Here is a 16,523-nt window from a genome sequence, read left to right as displayed (position 1 = left end):
TATATGACAGATTTAGAAAAAATAATTCAGTCTCTGAGTCTGGAACAGCTCTCCCATTCTGCACAGTCACTGCTCTCATCTTGCACAGTCAGTTTTTAGCAGCTTTCAGCAATGAGACACCTGGAACATACTTGCCTGGGCAATTCCATCACTGACACTTTTACACCAAGGGAAGTGGCAAAATCTTAGCTTCCCCTACTGTTGAGTTTTACTCCATCACCATGCTGAGTTGATGACTGTTATCCTATGACCCCAATAACAAGCATCTGCAATATAGGTCAGCTTGCTCTATGTAAACTGCACAATTTCTCGAGGCTATCCCTGGCTGATGTCAGGGTCCATCTAAAATAGAGGTTAAAATTGAGGGAACAGCATATTGGCAATATGCTAATTCAAGTTACTCAATATAGTATTAGATACCAGCTTAGATATTTTACAAGTCTTCCGTAATCTCCTGTAATGAACTTTATTGTAGTATTTAGACCAGTGTTTCTCTAACTTATGCATCTGAGGTAGTCAGCATGGTAAAAATGTAAAAGAAAGTACAACACCATCTTAAGAGATAAAAGGAGAAATTTTAGTTAAAATATTTTACAATAAAATAATTATGATTATAAATCTCTTTAGTTAAATATATACCCATTACGTGGTATACTAAAAAGAATGAACTTATTAAAGTTTCAAGCAGATCTAATGCACAAATTCACCACTTTGTCAGCTTAGGCTGTAATGTCAGTTTAACATTCGCAAATGGCCGTGTCAGAGTAATGGCATTGTTTTGTGCAAAACTAAAAAAATTATGAAAAACAAATCTCCAAATCCTTCTGTTCCCACAGTAAATAGATAGAAAAGGTAGTTTACACATACACGCACTTACACACACAAACTTTGATTGCATACAGAGGTTAGAATGACCAGCACTAAAATAACCCCCATCTCTACAAAATAATTAATTTCTTCAACTGATGTAGTTTTTGAAAATTACAAATTTTAAGTGCTAGCAAATTGTGCTTCTAGGCAGCCACATGGCCAATAAGGTAGATATTGTCATACAGGTGCCCTACAAAATCTTCACTAATATTCTGTGCAGCTCGTCGTGTATTTCGGATGAATTCCCTCTTTGACATTTTGTTCTTCACGTGAGGGCTTGTTAGATCAATGGAAAGTAGAATCAAAGAGTAACACAGTACATAAACTGCATCTAGACAAGAAAGAATAAATGAAAAAATTAAAAAGGAAACTTTGGTCAATAAAAATATTGTCCAAGAACTTTAATTCTTCATCTGGGCTTAAAATTATATATATGTATATATATACACACACAAAAACATACTCAACAAATTCAAAGTAATAAAGTTCTGCAAACTACCAAATGAGCATTTACAAATCTCTTCATATTTCTACATTATCTAAAAGTCATTAAGGACTTTATGCATGTTCATTTAAACAGATGCTTAAGTTTTTGTAAACTAAGGCCATCATCCTACTAAATCTTATTTTTAAACATGTAAGCAGGCCCACTGCTGAAAACTGGCTCCCTCCCAGCCAATCAGAAATTGATGTTGTGTGAGGCCCAAGATTTCCTCTCATTTCTGTGGGACTGACCACAAGGTAAAATGTTAAGTGTCTAGGTCTTTGCAAGAAAGAGCTTAGGAGATAGTTCAGAGCTTAAGCACAGACAAAAGTGAAGGAAAGATAACACAAAAATTAAACCCACTTATTAGCTAGGTCTAAGAAAAGAATCTATATAGGATTTTTCTGTTTGTTTGGTTTTTTTTAACCCAAGTGGGATGATGCCTGTATACTAACCCACCCCAAGCCATGTTTATACTTTCAGAAATACTTGTTTATGTGCTGACTTAAAAATTATCATAAACAGTATCATAATCCAGAAATATAAAGGCTGATCTACAGAATCAAAGCTCTGTTTTGCTTACCAGGGCTAAGGCCAAGCTCCCTCATCAAATCAGGATTACAAGCACAGAATCTGTGAGAAAACTTTGTTATGAGAGTTTCAAGGTACTCCCCACGCTCCTCAGGAGCGTGAATGTGTCTGAAGAACTCTCTCAGTGCATTTGGCAAGAACTGATTTCTGAAGTTGTGCAGTGTCACAAGGTCATCCAAAACATCTCTCCTAGTAGAATGAAATCCCACATAATTAGAGAACTTTCTTTTAACTATTTAAATATGAAAACATAGCTTTTAAAAATAAAAATTACAGCTTTAGAATAGCTTATGAACTTTGTTTTTTGCTGAAAAACTATTATCACTTGTGACATAGATAACATCAATGTTCTTCAGACACTTAAAATAGTAGACAGATACTATAAAAATAGACACTGATGAGAATTCTAAGTTTCTTTATATGAATATTCTATCACAGTCTATTTAGTTTACTTCAAAGCAGTTTATGCCCAGAACTGCAACAATGCAGAAAAAGCACAGGATATGAGATTTACGAGTTACTGGTGGTATCTTCAGAGGCTTTAAGGGCATTATTACTTAGTTGCCTTTTCTTGCATTTTTACTTCTTAAAAATTACATCAATACAAGGGAAGTAATATTGAACAGTGCTGTACACTAAAAACAAATAGGAAATTTCTCAAGAGAAATTCAAATTACCTTTCATCAAGGTAAATTCTCAGCTTCTTCCAATTTAGAGTTCGTGTGCAAAAGATAAACTTAGCTATTTCTTTCGGCGAATCATCTAGTATGCCCTTGGACATAAAGTAGTTGACTCCCTGGGATAGAATACAGGTATATATAAATATGTTTATTTTTCAGAATGTGTTTAGGAACAGGTATTGTACTTGGTAATGTAGGAACATAGTCCTACTGGTTTGTTTTTCAGAATTATTCCTTTTGTTCTTAATTTTATTTCAACATGCGGAATACATTCTAAAATAATAAATCAATTGCAAAGAAAATTTATTGTTATGGTTGAGATTTTACAAGTATTGACAATAGGAAATTTTAAATTATGAATACCCAGTTCTTTAATAGTTTCTTTACAGTCTAAACTAGTATTTTGGTTTAAATGCTTTAAAAAATGTATTTAAATGCTTCAGGGACCATAACCTTTAATTTCATAGTTTTTGTATTAAGAAAATCTTAGCCATAATGTGTTTAGCCTTTATTATCTTTCATTAAAACACTAATGTTCTCACATGTATACGATGTATCACATTCAAATAGATGCATTTAATGCATTTGTTTAAATGTGTAATAATGAAAATAAACACAAACACATTGATTTCAATGCATAGTTAAGTATCAACATATATAAATTACATACACACAAATAAGAACACTGTGCCTAACACTGAAAAAGGTTAAAAGAACAATTGTGCATTTTTTATATTCATATTATGATTTCCAAATTCCCCACACTTTGCCAAGCATACAGTTCTTATAGAATATACATGCCAAATTTCATGTAAATATAATTTAGCAATATACTGGATTTTTCTGTTGATTGAAATCTCCCAAAGCATAAAATCATCTTCCTTATGATCTTAGAAATAAAACACAACCTAATGGATTTTAAAAATACTCACATTTTTCAACAATCTAAGCCTGAGAATAACTAACCAACTAGTTTCAATTCAATTTGGAGAGGGCTGGGGGTAGTTCTGTGCATTTGTTACAAAGGAGCCTTAAATACTTAAGTGCAGTATCTCTTGACTATACCATAACACTGAAATAATGCAAAATGTGTAAGACAGTGCAATTCTGCATAGGATAATGTGCAAATACCACAACTAAATCCCTTTAAAAATAATTCTGAAATATTTTTTTGTAAAATTTCTGATGTCAGACTCCACAATATTTTGCAAGCCTGCCCTTTTAGTTTACATTACACCCATAAAGATATAGGGACAATGTGCCATCCAGTGTATAGACTAACTTCCTAGGGTTCTTCAATTTTCAAGAAGAAATAAAGGACTGGGTGCAGGTTTGGTAAGTTGTTTATATTACTAAAGCAAAGCCTCAGTTATATATAAAAAAAATAATTAGAACATATGCTTAAGATGTGGGTAACACAGGTGAAAAGCCACCAAACACCTGTAATATTATCTAGCTGCTTTTGCCTGTCCATGATTTTTGCTTAGATATTTACAGAGAATAACAGTTAATCAGCAAACTTTTTGTTGCTGTTGTTAAAAATAAATAAAAAAATAAAGATTTTATATGAGTAGAAGAATAAAAATTCTAGCAATGTTAGACCCCAATTTTAAGAAAAATCTTTATTCAGGAATGTGAAGAAACATGCACTGGAGTATAAGTTTGCATTTAAGTCCAAAATACATTATCTTTAAGATTGTCCATGATGTGGATGGACAACGTAAGGTTAGGTACTTCCCTAAATTAGACCTAAATAGTCAACTAAAAATGGAAGATAAAAATGAGCACCAATCGCATATTAATTCCTCAAGTATTATGGCAATCTATACAAGGCTAGCAGCAGAACATCTCCTTTACACATAATCTGACTTAATGAGTCTTGCCTGTTTGCTTCAGTAGTAAGTATTTGCTTACAGTAATACAAAGGGAAGCCTGACGAGGAAGGTTCAGTAGTATCTCTGCTGCTGCAATACATCCAGCAAATACCTGGCATGCCTTAGATGAAGTAGGATGAAAAGAGCACCATCTCCAAGGCAGGCAATGGGTTAGTTTTCTGTAACTATACGTGATTTCTGTCATGCACTAGATTTCAACTCAATGTGGGATCTTCACCTGAGACGCTACCAAGTCTTTGCAAAGACTTATTAGACCCTGGTTCTAATTCCCTCTCTCTTCTCCCACCACACATAATGCTTGACAGTATAGTATCTTGCTCTGAATCCAATCTCATTATTCGATTTCTTCATTTCCTTCATAAAGTAACTGGGTATAAATAAAATATACTTCAGCACTTGCTATCATTTTTAGTTGCTTTTCGTTTCTTTGTAAGCAACCACAAATACTTTGCAACAATTGAAACTTGATTTCTCTTTAAAGTTCTTAAATTTTTGCTCCTGGCAAATGAAATTTGTTTACAAGATTTATGGCATGTCATAAAATCTGCTTTTTGTAACACTGTAAACACTGCCTTGCATTCATCTCGGAACCCACATTTTAAATAAATTACTTTTGGTAGCTAAAATGGTCACTTGTGAAACAGTTCTACATACTGTTAAAATCTACACTAAGATTATCTACCACTTATCCTCTTAAATGATCCTCTTAGGAAATATGGGATTGAAGTCAGGTAGGCAGATCTGTGCCACTATCTACCTGGTCTGAGGAGATCTTTTTAACACTTAGGAAACTCCACAGGATGAGCACACACCATATGTCCTTCTAATTCTGGTTTAGTGGAAGAGTTAGTGTTAGGTGAACACTGTAAAGGCCAAGAATTTCAATAGCTCTGTGTCTCCCTAACTCATGAGGGCCTGCTTGTTACTATAACGTCCTTAGCATTAGAGAAGTAAGAAAGATTCCTTAAGGATACCTTGCCTTTGTGGCAAGAATTATCAGTGAATTTCAGACAGCTCTGTATAGAATCTTAATGCATGAAAAGTGCTGATTGAAATTATATATGCAAATAATAACCATAGACTAACAGTAACAAAACGACATTAATTGTATTTCAATATGTTATCTTTTGCAGTTGTTCCTTTTTTTCAAGTCAGACAATGCTTATTTCACCAACCTATTCTAGTAGAGCACTGACATCCTATTTTCCTTTCTACCTGTTTCCAAGAACCTTTCCTTTCATTTGTGTCCATACAGGATATATAAAATCAAGAAGTTCTTTTTTCAGTATTGATTTTCTTCTCTGCTGAGAGTACTATCATAACATTTCAGTATAGCAGTAAACATTAGAACTTTTGTAGTTGCCTTTAACATATCTGCTTAGATACACATACAAAACAAACCAGACATATTCTAAGTTAATGGCATATAAACTTTTGAATCAGTATTTTCTACACTTAGTCACTATTTATTCACTTATTTCTACAGATTTTTTTTAATAGTTAAATTAAATTGTATGTGCAGTGTTAGGAGACAATGAAGTTTTTATGTGGTGTGCATTTAAAAGTAGTAAAGAAAAATATGATAAATACATTTGTTATTTCACTTAACTATTTATATTTCAGATTTCACATAAATGGTTGTACAAATTTTCTATTCGTTTAGCTTTAATAGTTTAAAAAGGTGACAAAAAATCACTAGTGGTATATTAGCATTTTAGGCAATTTATAATTCTGAGTTATATGCTTTTACATTTTAGTAGGATTACATAAGTTTCAACATAAAATACTGGTTTCCTTCTAGTCTGTACTGTCTTAAAATAATTATTTTGATCAACAACAAAATTAGAATGTTCTTAAATAAAAGCTCAAGGAAATACAGGCATTCAAGTTTAAATACTACCTTAATTATTTAGATAAATTCTTTAGGGTTGTTGACTGCCATTTTACTTTGTATATACAGCATCTGGCATAGTAGGGCCTCGATTTCTAATTGAGTCTTCTAGGTCACACTGACATTATTAGTGAATATTAATTAGACATGTGTGGTATTATCATTCTCATTTTTCCGGGTAAATGCAATTATCTTAATATATTTCCTGGTCTATATTCTGGAACAAAATGCACAGTACTGATGTTGTATTTTCCAATAGGAGTTTTAAAGATTCTTTACAAGTGAAGTTACTTGGTGACAAATGTGGACATAATATAAAAACATATATTTCAAACACCATCTCTTTCACTGTATGTCTTTAAAACAGAGTCTCAGTGATGCACACTTATAATGGCAGAAATCACAAGTAGAACATAGAAATATTTTCATGTTACACAGAATCCATAAATAGTAATTTACAAGATTCACTTTCTCTGATTTTAGAGTTTTCAAGAAATTCTATCTGTCTGGACTATTTCAACTTTTAAGATAAATAAAACAAAAGAACTTCTTCCCTTTACAGCATACATAAACTTTTCATATTCTTAGGACAGGACAATCAATGCGTCTCAAATTTGGCTTGCTTAATAGAACACTATCAAATAGGGTAAGTTTTGAAAATGAATTGTTTAGAAATATACAGCATGGTCAATATGCCCTCATCTGAACTACTTGTAATTAGAAGTCCGCTACTGTAGACTTTCATTTATAATCAAGAACAGGTCAGAAAACTGATCTCACTGGCAAAAAACTAAGGGCAGTTGGTAATGAATGAGACAATCAGAAGAGTGGAAACCCAGGCTTAGTATAACAACTGTCTCACTGTACCTTATTATTATTATTATTATGCTACATAAAGGAAATCCTGACCTCATTAAAGTCTGAGAGTTTCAGTACAGTCCAGATTCCAATAAAGCCATAAAAAAAGTGCTATTAAATAGAATCAGTTAAAATCATTACCATTAAGAATGAAACAAAACCAGACCCTCTTTCCTGACCAAAGGATTCTCTTTCCCACCCTCAGTTCCAATTTTAACTACATAGCATAGCTTCATGTAATAAACTTGACACTGTATTTTGTAGGGAGTTAAAACCAGAATACAAACCAGTGGGAAATAACTTGTTGCTTACAAATTCTGAGCCATAAGCATATGATATATAAAATGAGTAGTTCATGAGAAACATTTCACATACTACACACTCTAGAATAAAATGCAGCAGAGACCATGTAGGCAGATCAAACAAATTAACATTCATCATCAAGTGTTAATGCTAACAGTATACCACCCCTTCTCCCCAAAGAAACAAATCCCAAATTCCAAAACCTTGGCTACAATGGAGCTGCCATATGAAAAAACAATGGAAAACAACAACCAAAAGAAATTTAGTGAGGAACCAAACATGCATTGGAGGTTTTTTCCCAACTGTGTGTAATGTGATTAGGCACATCCTTTCAGCAGAATGTGAGCACCTGCTATGAATTACACAAGCTCATGCACACAATACATTAAATTACAGCAGATATCACAACACCATGCACACAACAATGGCTAACCAGAGAATCCTACCACAAAGTGTGTAGATGCTCTTCCCTACCCCGTGAGCCACCGCTAGCTCTGGAGCTGATGCTGTGGAGCCTGGTTACCCATTTTCATGACATGGGCGGTGTCCTTTGGAGAATCTTGCTCCTGTGGCTGTAAGTATTCCTATTTTTATAGTAATTTGATCAGGTCTGTTATCAAATGTAAAGCAGAGTTTGGCAGGAAATTCGGAGACACAATTTGTAATAGTGGAATGTCATACCATATATTCCAGTCACAGTGTCCTTAAAATAATAATTATTCTGCCAATATCACAGTTGTACACAATAACAGCAACAGTATTTGTGAATTCTCCTGAAACTCAGGCCCTGAATGATTCCTACCAGGCTATGGTGCTCCACAGGGAGAGAGGAACAGAAGCCCTTAGGAGATATCCTTAGGTTCTCAGCTCTCACTAGGCCTGAAGCAGACTGTCCATACCACTATCCACCACACAATATAACCATAATGAACCCAGAAGAATTAGGTGTAGCGTAATAAACTTAATAGCTAATTAAGGCATACTAATTAGGTAGCTTTAATTTGCAGATTCTAATTTCTTTAAAAGTAACACATATTTCACTCAGTGCCTTTTGTAAGGGATCCATATGCTTTAAACCTACCAAGATTACTTTAGATTAGGTTGGGCTATAACAGCATATTATAAACTACGACAACAAGGGAAAAAATTACGTTAAACAAATTGAAAGACAAATAAAAAATTGGGTGGACAAAGCCTTTACCACTTAAACTTATGTATTATTGAAAACACATTTAGTTACCTAAATATTGCGTCTCATTTGAAAAACTTCACATTTATTACTGAATTCACTTAAAATCCTGCTGAAAATCCATGCAAATCAATCAAATGGCAAGTGTTGGTAAGATGTCTCAGCACTGCATATCACAGTTAAGGCAGAATTCTACCAGATAAATTACAAAATACTGCAATTTGTGACCAATAAAAGTAGTGAGTTTCTTTATCAAGTAGAATAAGAGATAAAGGAAGAATTTAAACTAAATCAAATTATTGAAATGATTCATATGACTTCCGTATTTCATCCTGTGGTCAAAAGTTCATGTTTTCTGTATCGTATCAGCAGAATGAACTATCGGCTCCTAGAAATGTGTCTTTTCATGTCTCTTATTTTATGTTTTCTTCATGTCTCTTTTCCTACTTTGAATTTAATCAATTACCACTTCCTTGTGTATGTATGTGTGTATGTATTCCTTGTATATATTTAGGAAGTTTATACTACTTTTTTGCTCAGTAACATGTACCTTCTTTTCCTAGGAAACATGAAGCAGGAACTTGGCTTTGTACACAAAAGACTCTTGTCATTAAGGTGTTAAGTGCACATCTTCCAGGCAAAAGCTGTCTACTCTGAATCTCTTTTTTCCTTTAAAAGGTGACAGAGTCAAAACAGAAACTGACCTTTCGAGTTAGTTACCTGAATTAATAAATAGAAACCTTTTAGTCTGACATGGGGTATTTAAAAAAATATACATTACCATATACTACAAAGAAAGATTATGCATAAGAAACATCCACAGAAATTAAACTGATCTTTAGGATAGTTCAGGAGTATATAATTTTCATATTTCAAGATTTGCTCCATTATAGTGGAAATATTTAAAAAGCCCTTACAAGAAACCCTACCTGCCAAAGAAGTAATTGGTGTTACTTTATAATTCCTGTTTTAACTGAAGTGGGATCAAACTCATACTCTGCTGAAGCATTTTTCCATTTTAATTTATGTAAGGGTATTCTCATCCTTTTAAAATTCACCATTGCTTCTTCAGTTAGGATCTCTGCCTCATTCCTTTCTCAATATATGGTTATGAATTTCTGGCATCCATAGGTCAGATCGCTGTACAGAGCACTTAAGAGGCAAGCCATGTAAATGATGTGCACAGGTACCATATGCGAAAATGATCAGGATAGGGCTGTAACTTAGTATTAGCCATTCTTACAGTAAAACACACACCTATTAAAACTTGTTTTTTAATATGGCTATAATTAGAAAATAACAATCTTGATTATTTTAACTGTTTACAACTGTCAGCAACAGTTCACTTACCTCATCAGGGTTGGCATTAAAGGTGAGACTGCCCTCATCTAGCTGCATATACAGTTTTCTAAAGAAAATCCTAGAGGTGGATTCTTATTGTATATAGAACAGTGACCCCAAGTGGATTTGGCACAACCTGTGAAAATAGAATTAGTCTATTATTAATATTCTTCTTATTTAATGGAATTTTAAGAAATCAGGTGTAATCAGTACTGCAAGACCAAACACTTAAATGACAGGGAAAGTTAGAAATAGGTTGCTTGTAACATTTAATAATTAAGCCTTTTGCATATGTGTTGCTAAAGTCTTTGTTTGTGTGACTATTGTTTTCTTCTCACATAGCTTATGATATATTTGAGTGCAGTCTCAAAACACATCCCAGCAGGTGGCATCATAACATCCACAGACCTGAGACCTACTCCTAGTATAGGACCACAGGATAACTATGACAAGTTTTACTGCAGCAGTATCAGTTTAACAAATTGTGTTTCTTTACTTGTGTCACAGTTGTACTTGTGCCCCAGTGGGACGCACATCTGCACAAAACTATGCCCTTAACTCATTGCTTTCCTCATCTTCCCTTTCCACTTGACTGTCCTTTTTCTAGTCTTGACCACTCCCATTCCTCCAACAGCTTCCATCACTTTGCATTTTCCTTTTTCCTTTTCCTTTCTGTGCCCCTGACTCCCTATCTCAGTTTCACTGATTTCTGTCCCCCATTTCAGTCCCCTTGATGACACTATCTGAAATCATCTTAAGCTTTCACCTCCTAGGCATGCTGACTGTTGTCCTAGATCCGCTTTACTGAGTTGGTAGTTCTGCTTCAAAATATCTCTTTTGTAAATGACATATGCTTAGGACCCAGTAAGTAGTCCCTTGAGGAAATAGGAGACATTTTGTCTTCTTTTTAGGAACGCCGTGTCTTATCTGTGCTGAGTTCAAACAGCAACCACAGGACTTGCCAAAGCCTAAACTCAAACACATCCATTATTGTTTGGAATACAGACTGCAACAGCTTCAGAGATTGTGCATTTTGAGATTATTAATTAAACTTCGAAATCAGGACACATGTGTCACTACCAGGGTGTGGACTGAACTATGTACGATTTGGGAAACACTTCACTAAAAACAACTGAGCTATTTCCCTGGATGAACTCTGAGGAAAATGTGTAATTTTCCCCTTTTGTATTAAAAAAAATGTACTGCATATAATTAAGAAGGTTCTAGTGTTTTCAGGTTTAGGTTCAGAGAATTTATTTGTATTTAGGTGTGGTTTTGATACCAAGAACCAAATACAATACAACACATATTACTGAACTGCCAAACCTATTTGACATGCCATAAATGCAGAAGCTTAGCAGGATCTTCACTAGAATATCCGTTACATGCCAAGACAACAGTCCATTACAGCAGAACTATTGTGACTAAAGAAGTTATAATTGCATTATGCCCAACTACTGAGCTTGTAGAGTATGACAGGAAGGAAAAGCTGCTTAATTCAAATGCAGAGGGCAAGTAACAGATGAAGGAAGAGATATAGGGAACAATGAAAGGTAAAGAAACAGGACCTGAACAGCAACCCAGCTACCACAGTAACACTACCTACTGTCTGCTATGAGGCATGACTATGTTGTGAAAGAATACACAAGTTTTGCTAACCACCTACTCTAAAGTTGAGTCTGATTTAATGAGTCTTTCCTAGTGTTCTAAACATCATACAACTAATAAAATAAATTTTGATCTTAGTCTTTTATTTGATAGAACACACTTTTGTTTATTTCCTGGACATCAAACTCTGCATATGTTATATAAATGTGTTTCAACCATTAGGCTGAAGAAATTCCACTTGACACATTTGCAGAACTAATATTTTCTTTCCCCCTTCCATCATCATCTTATAAAAAAAACATATGCTTAAGTTGCTCTAAGACAAGTATAGGTGAGTTCTCATCCCCTTCTAAGTAGAGCTCCAGCTGAAGAGGCTTATTTACTCAAGCTAGATACTTGTTTGAAGGTTCAGAAAGTAATAATACAAACCTTGGAGATGTGCTTTAAGCTAAACAAAACTTGTCTGCGATTTTTGTGTTTTTTCCCAAGCACACTTAGTAGTAAGCTCCACTAATACCTGACAGTTAATTAGAAATCCAGAATAACACATAATTAAACTATATTCATGCTTCCATTATGTTAAATCTCATTTAACTCAGAAAACTTGCTAAGATAAAAATGAAAAAAAGCACATCTTGAGACAAATTTAATCTAATTATTATGCTACCTGCAGGTGATACTATTTTATTTTTGCTTACCCTTGCCAGAGAAGCTCATCGTTAGCAAGATCCTGCCAGGACACATGAAGCTAGACAGAGATCAGTTGCATTTAGGTATGACAAAATGGTAAAACTAAGCTCTGGTGGCAGCATTTCCAAGTTAATGAATCCTTCTTGTTCTTTAGATTTTCTTGTCTTCAACAGGTGGTAGATGTCAATGCCTCCTTGGGCTGTTTGCGGTGGCTTGCATTGGAAACACTGTTAGTAGCTATCCTTCTACCATGTTTCTCTGGTAAGATAGCCTTGTCCACCATAGCCTTGGTGCTGTAGTTGCTGGTTTCTAGCAACTCTCCAGAGTCCCTGACCCATCTGCGTGCCTGTTGGACATAAAATCCGAATTAAATGTTGACAATGGTTTATAAATATTTGACAGACAGACTCAGCACACACTAGAAAAATAAAGCTGTAGGACTAATATGAATAGTAAAAAAAAATTACTTTTGTCTATGTTATGCTGTCAATGTAATCTGTCTCCAATGATGCAAACTGAATCAATACTAAAAAAACAAAACCTATAAAAATTAGAAGATATTTTTTCAAAAATATCTGTGCTTACAGATCTAGTAGGATCTCATATGCATTTGAAATAATTTATATTGTATTAGCATCAGGAATTTAAAATGGAGCTTTAACACCGTTAAAGATTGACATGAGTGGAAACTGGTTTACATAAGCAGAAAGAAACAAGCCATAGAAGGTGAATGTTTATAGGAGAAACTGGAGATGTGACAGAAAAAGAAAGCATTACAAAGATGGAAGTAGACAAATGACAGGTTCAGATATTGTGTGAAGCAGTTACCTACATAAGCATCTATTCAGGGGAAATCAAGAATTCATTTCTAGGTAAGGTCACCATTGTGGAGAAACAGTAGTTGTATGTAAAATATATTTCTCACAAGATGAAGAACTTGCTCTTTATTTTTCAATCCAAGCTAGATTAAAATAACAGATAGCAACTTTTATTGCAGTTGCTCAGTTCTTTTTTCTCTTTTCAAGCAATTAAATCTCTTCAAAGAAAGTAGGTTACCAACCTTCATCCTAAAGGAGGATCACCAAGCATTGCTACAATCAGCTCAAGAGCTATAAAATGAATCAGTGGTAGGTGTGCATAAACCCACCAATTCACCTGCCATTCCAACTCCACCCTCCTGAGCAGGCAATTACTGATGTGCAGTGAAGAATCAAGCTAAAAAGCAGATTGTGTGGGTAGGCACTAACAGCCAAGGGCTGGAAGGATGAAGACTTCCCTAAGGGATGAAAAGAGTAGGCAAAGAAAAATTATGAGCAAAAAGGCTACTATCACTGTACTAGAGGATTCAATTAAGTTCCCATTTTTTTCTAGGTACTGTATATGACCCTGTTAACTATTTCAGTACAGTACCTAGTAAACAGTATCTCTAAATATGCTGGGAAGCTTCAACCAATTCTTGACCTTTGCCCTCTGAATAAAATTAGCACTGCCAACAAGTCATTACATTTTTTGAATATGCAGATGACACATTTACAGGCTATGTTCACGCTCTGAAGATATCGGATGATCTGAATGACTGAATAATGATCTTTCAATTCAATTATATAAAAATTCAGGGGTCTAAAAGTGGTAAATATACACAGATACATCTAGATGTACCTCAAACATAATCTGCATGCTCTCTCAGTGTAGCTCTTCATCTAAAACCAAAAAAATCTACCTGAAAATATAGCATTGACTGTAAAGAAAAAGATGAAATACTAGTTTCAGGGACAGAGTGAGCCAGGAGCAAGGGCTTGTAATTCCTTGTAATTATTTCACAAAAGCAATGGAAATCAGCAAGAATAAATATGACAGCATCACAATATTAAGCCTTGTATTTCACAAATGATGAAATGCAAGAACCTATTCTATACGAACTGTCTATATCAAGGAAAGAGAAAGTCAAGTTATGTTAAATGCAGAAATCTCTTTGTTGAGGTAACCTTTTGGAAGATAAATTAAGAAATTTATTTTGCTAGTATTTTGACATGCCTTCAGACAGCAATTCGTATCATTATAATGAAGTTGCATTTCTAGACATATTTTTCAACTCTCAACTGTTACAAGTCTTCTGAGAATACTAGTTATTTGTGCGTAGTTTAAATAAAAGAAAAAACAAGTAGGAGTACCAAGAAATTAAAAGGTGTTTTGTTTTGTTTTTTGTAATTATAATACACCAGAAAGATATAAATACCAGCAGCATTAGCAGAAAAAGATCACAGAAAGGCTGTGCCCAATCAATTATCAAGTGACCTTTATCCCATTAGGTAAGCATGTGGCAATTTTTTAATGGCTTTCAAACATCTTCAAAGTCAGATAATTTTTCTCTGCTATATGTGCTACTTGTAAATAATTCAGTAGTGGTCATGGTGCCACAAGTTTTTGTACTGAGCCCTAAAACAAAATCCAAATTTTAGTTGCTAGTTTAGTATCCTTCTTGCAACATTCAGCTAAAAGTTCCTGTTCACAAAATACATGCTATTGAGAAACACTGAGCTTACAAGAACATCAGCAGTTCTTGTTGGCACTCCCAGGGTCTTCTCCACACACAACAGCTAATTGCTAATTGCTACACATCACAAAAAGCATAATCACTTGTAAATAACTAACACTAGCAGTAGCTCCAAGACAAAAAAATACTACATCATTCAAGAAACAAGCCTCTTAGAATGAACTCACATATAGATATCACTGCAGAGATCACTTAAAAAGTCTTTATTGTAAGAAATGCAAAAGTATGTATTTACTATTTTAAATACCAAGTGAAGAAATTTCAGAGAAGAAACAAAGTGAGACATGATTTAAACCACTCTAGAAACAGCTTCTGGAAATCCACAAGCCTTAATGAGCATGTAGATGTTCAGCATCTTATATGCTGTTTGTCAGATCACCTTATTTTCCCATCATGCCACTACTTTCAGCTCTGTAGTATTCCAGGATGAATGCTTTGAGAACTCACTCATAAAATGAGTAAACTCACTGTTATTCTAAAGACTTCTAAGTAATGGTGTCCAGAATTATGTTTTTAAGTTACTTTGAACTGACACTTTCAAACTCTAGATTCCAGACACTCAAATGGTCCCAAATTCCCAATTACATAACTCCATCTAGTATCTGAAATCTCTTGGTAGCTTGGCTATAGCAAATATCACAGGGAAAACAACATTAGGTTTGTTTATACATTGCTGATCTCCGGCTCTGTTTGATCACAATTTTAGTCACGTCGTCTTTATGCTACTTTGTTACCACAGCAATCTTTGCTGCATTGAAGAGCATGATAGGATATGAAAAGCTAAATGTAAGCTAGATTAATGCTATATTGGTAATGGGTTCTGCTTTATGAAATAAAACACAACCCACACTCTCAAGATAACCCCCCCCTACTTTACAGTAATCGAGCCCTACAGCTGCTGCTGATCACAATCACCCCATGAGGAAAATGTCCCTTCCTTCGGCGTTATCGAAGCTGAAGCTTCGCTCACCGCAGCTGCATTCGTAGCCGAGGCCTGCGGACACCCCTAACGCCGGGGGACAGCCTCACAAGCCTGACCGCAGGAAAATAATGCCGGCAGTTCCAGAGGCACTGCCAGTCCCTCACACCGAGGGCCGCCCCGGCTGACAGGAGTGCCCCAAGAAGCCCCCTCTGCTGCAGGCTGCGGCCGCCCTCCCGCCGCCCCGCCTCGTCCCCGCCTCCCACCTCACGCAGTCACGTTTCTCCGCGCCAGGACGAGACGGGACCCAAGACGGGACCCGGGCCGGAACCCGGGTCGCCCCCCGGCTCGGCGGACACCGGCGGGCCTGGCACCGCCCCCGCGCCCCATTGGGCCGCCCCAACGGTCCCCGCTCCTGATTGGGTGCGCAGCCCGCCCGTCCGCCCGCTGACCCCCGCCTGCCCCGAAGCGGACGGGCGCGGATACTCCTACCCTCCTACCTCTGCGAGCTCAGGTCCCAACCGCCGCCGCGACGAGCTCGGCCCGAGTCGGAGCGTGATCCTCGCCGGACAGGAAGGAGCTGGGCGGCCCCGGGCGGCTCCCGGCAGCGGGGAGAGGCGGTGGGAGGCGGGGAGGCCCCTCCGTCGCGC

At 35.9% G+C, this 16,523-nt stretch overlaps 1 protein-coding gene across 1 annotated transcript; it reads right to left on the bottom strand.

Moving 5' to 3' along the window:
* Nucleotides 1–555: 555 nt before the first annotated feature.
* On the bottom strand, nt 556–16,477 carry FBXO8 (F-box protein 8). The gene is given in 11 exon segments (XM_030449602.1): nt 556–1,201; nt 1,938–2,134; nt 2,623–2,741; nt 10,112–10,176; nt 10,179–10,238; nt 12,011–12,015; nt 12,409–12,446; nt 12,448–12,599; nt 12,602–12,653; nt 12,655–12,746; nt 16,374–16,477. Coding segments are annotated over 10 exon segments (960 nt in total). The 5' UTR covers nt 12,739–12,746; nt 16,374–16,477; the 3' UTR covers nt 556–1,013.
* Nucleotides 16,478–16,523: the final 46 nt, after the last annotated feature.

This window comes from Calypte anna, chromosome 4A (assembly GCF_003957555.1).
Source record: "Calypte anna isolate BGI_N300 chromosome 4A, bCalAnn1_v1.p, whole genome shotgun sequence".
Taxonomy (NCBI): Eukaryota; Metazoa; Chordata; class Aves; order Apodiformes; family Trochilidae; genus Calypte; species Calypte anna.
This window is presented reverse-complemented; position numbering and strand designations above follow the sequence as displayed.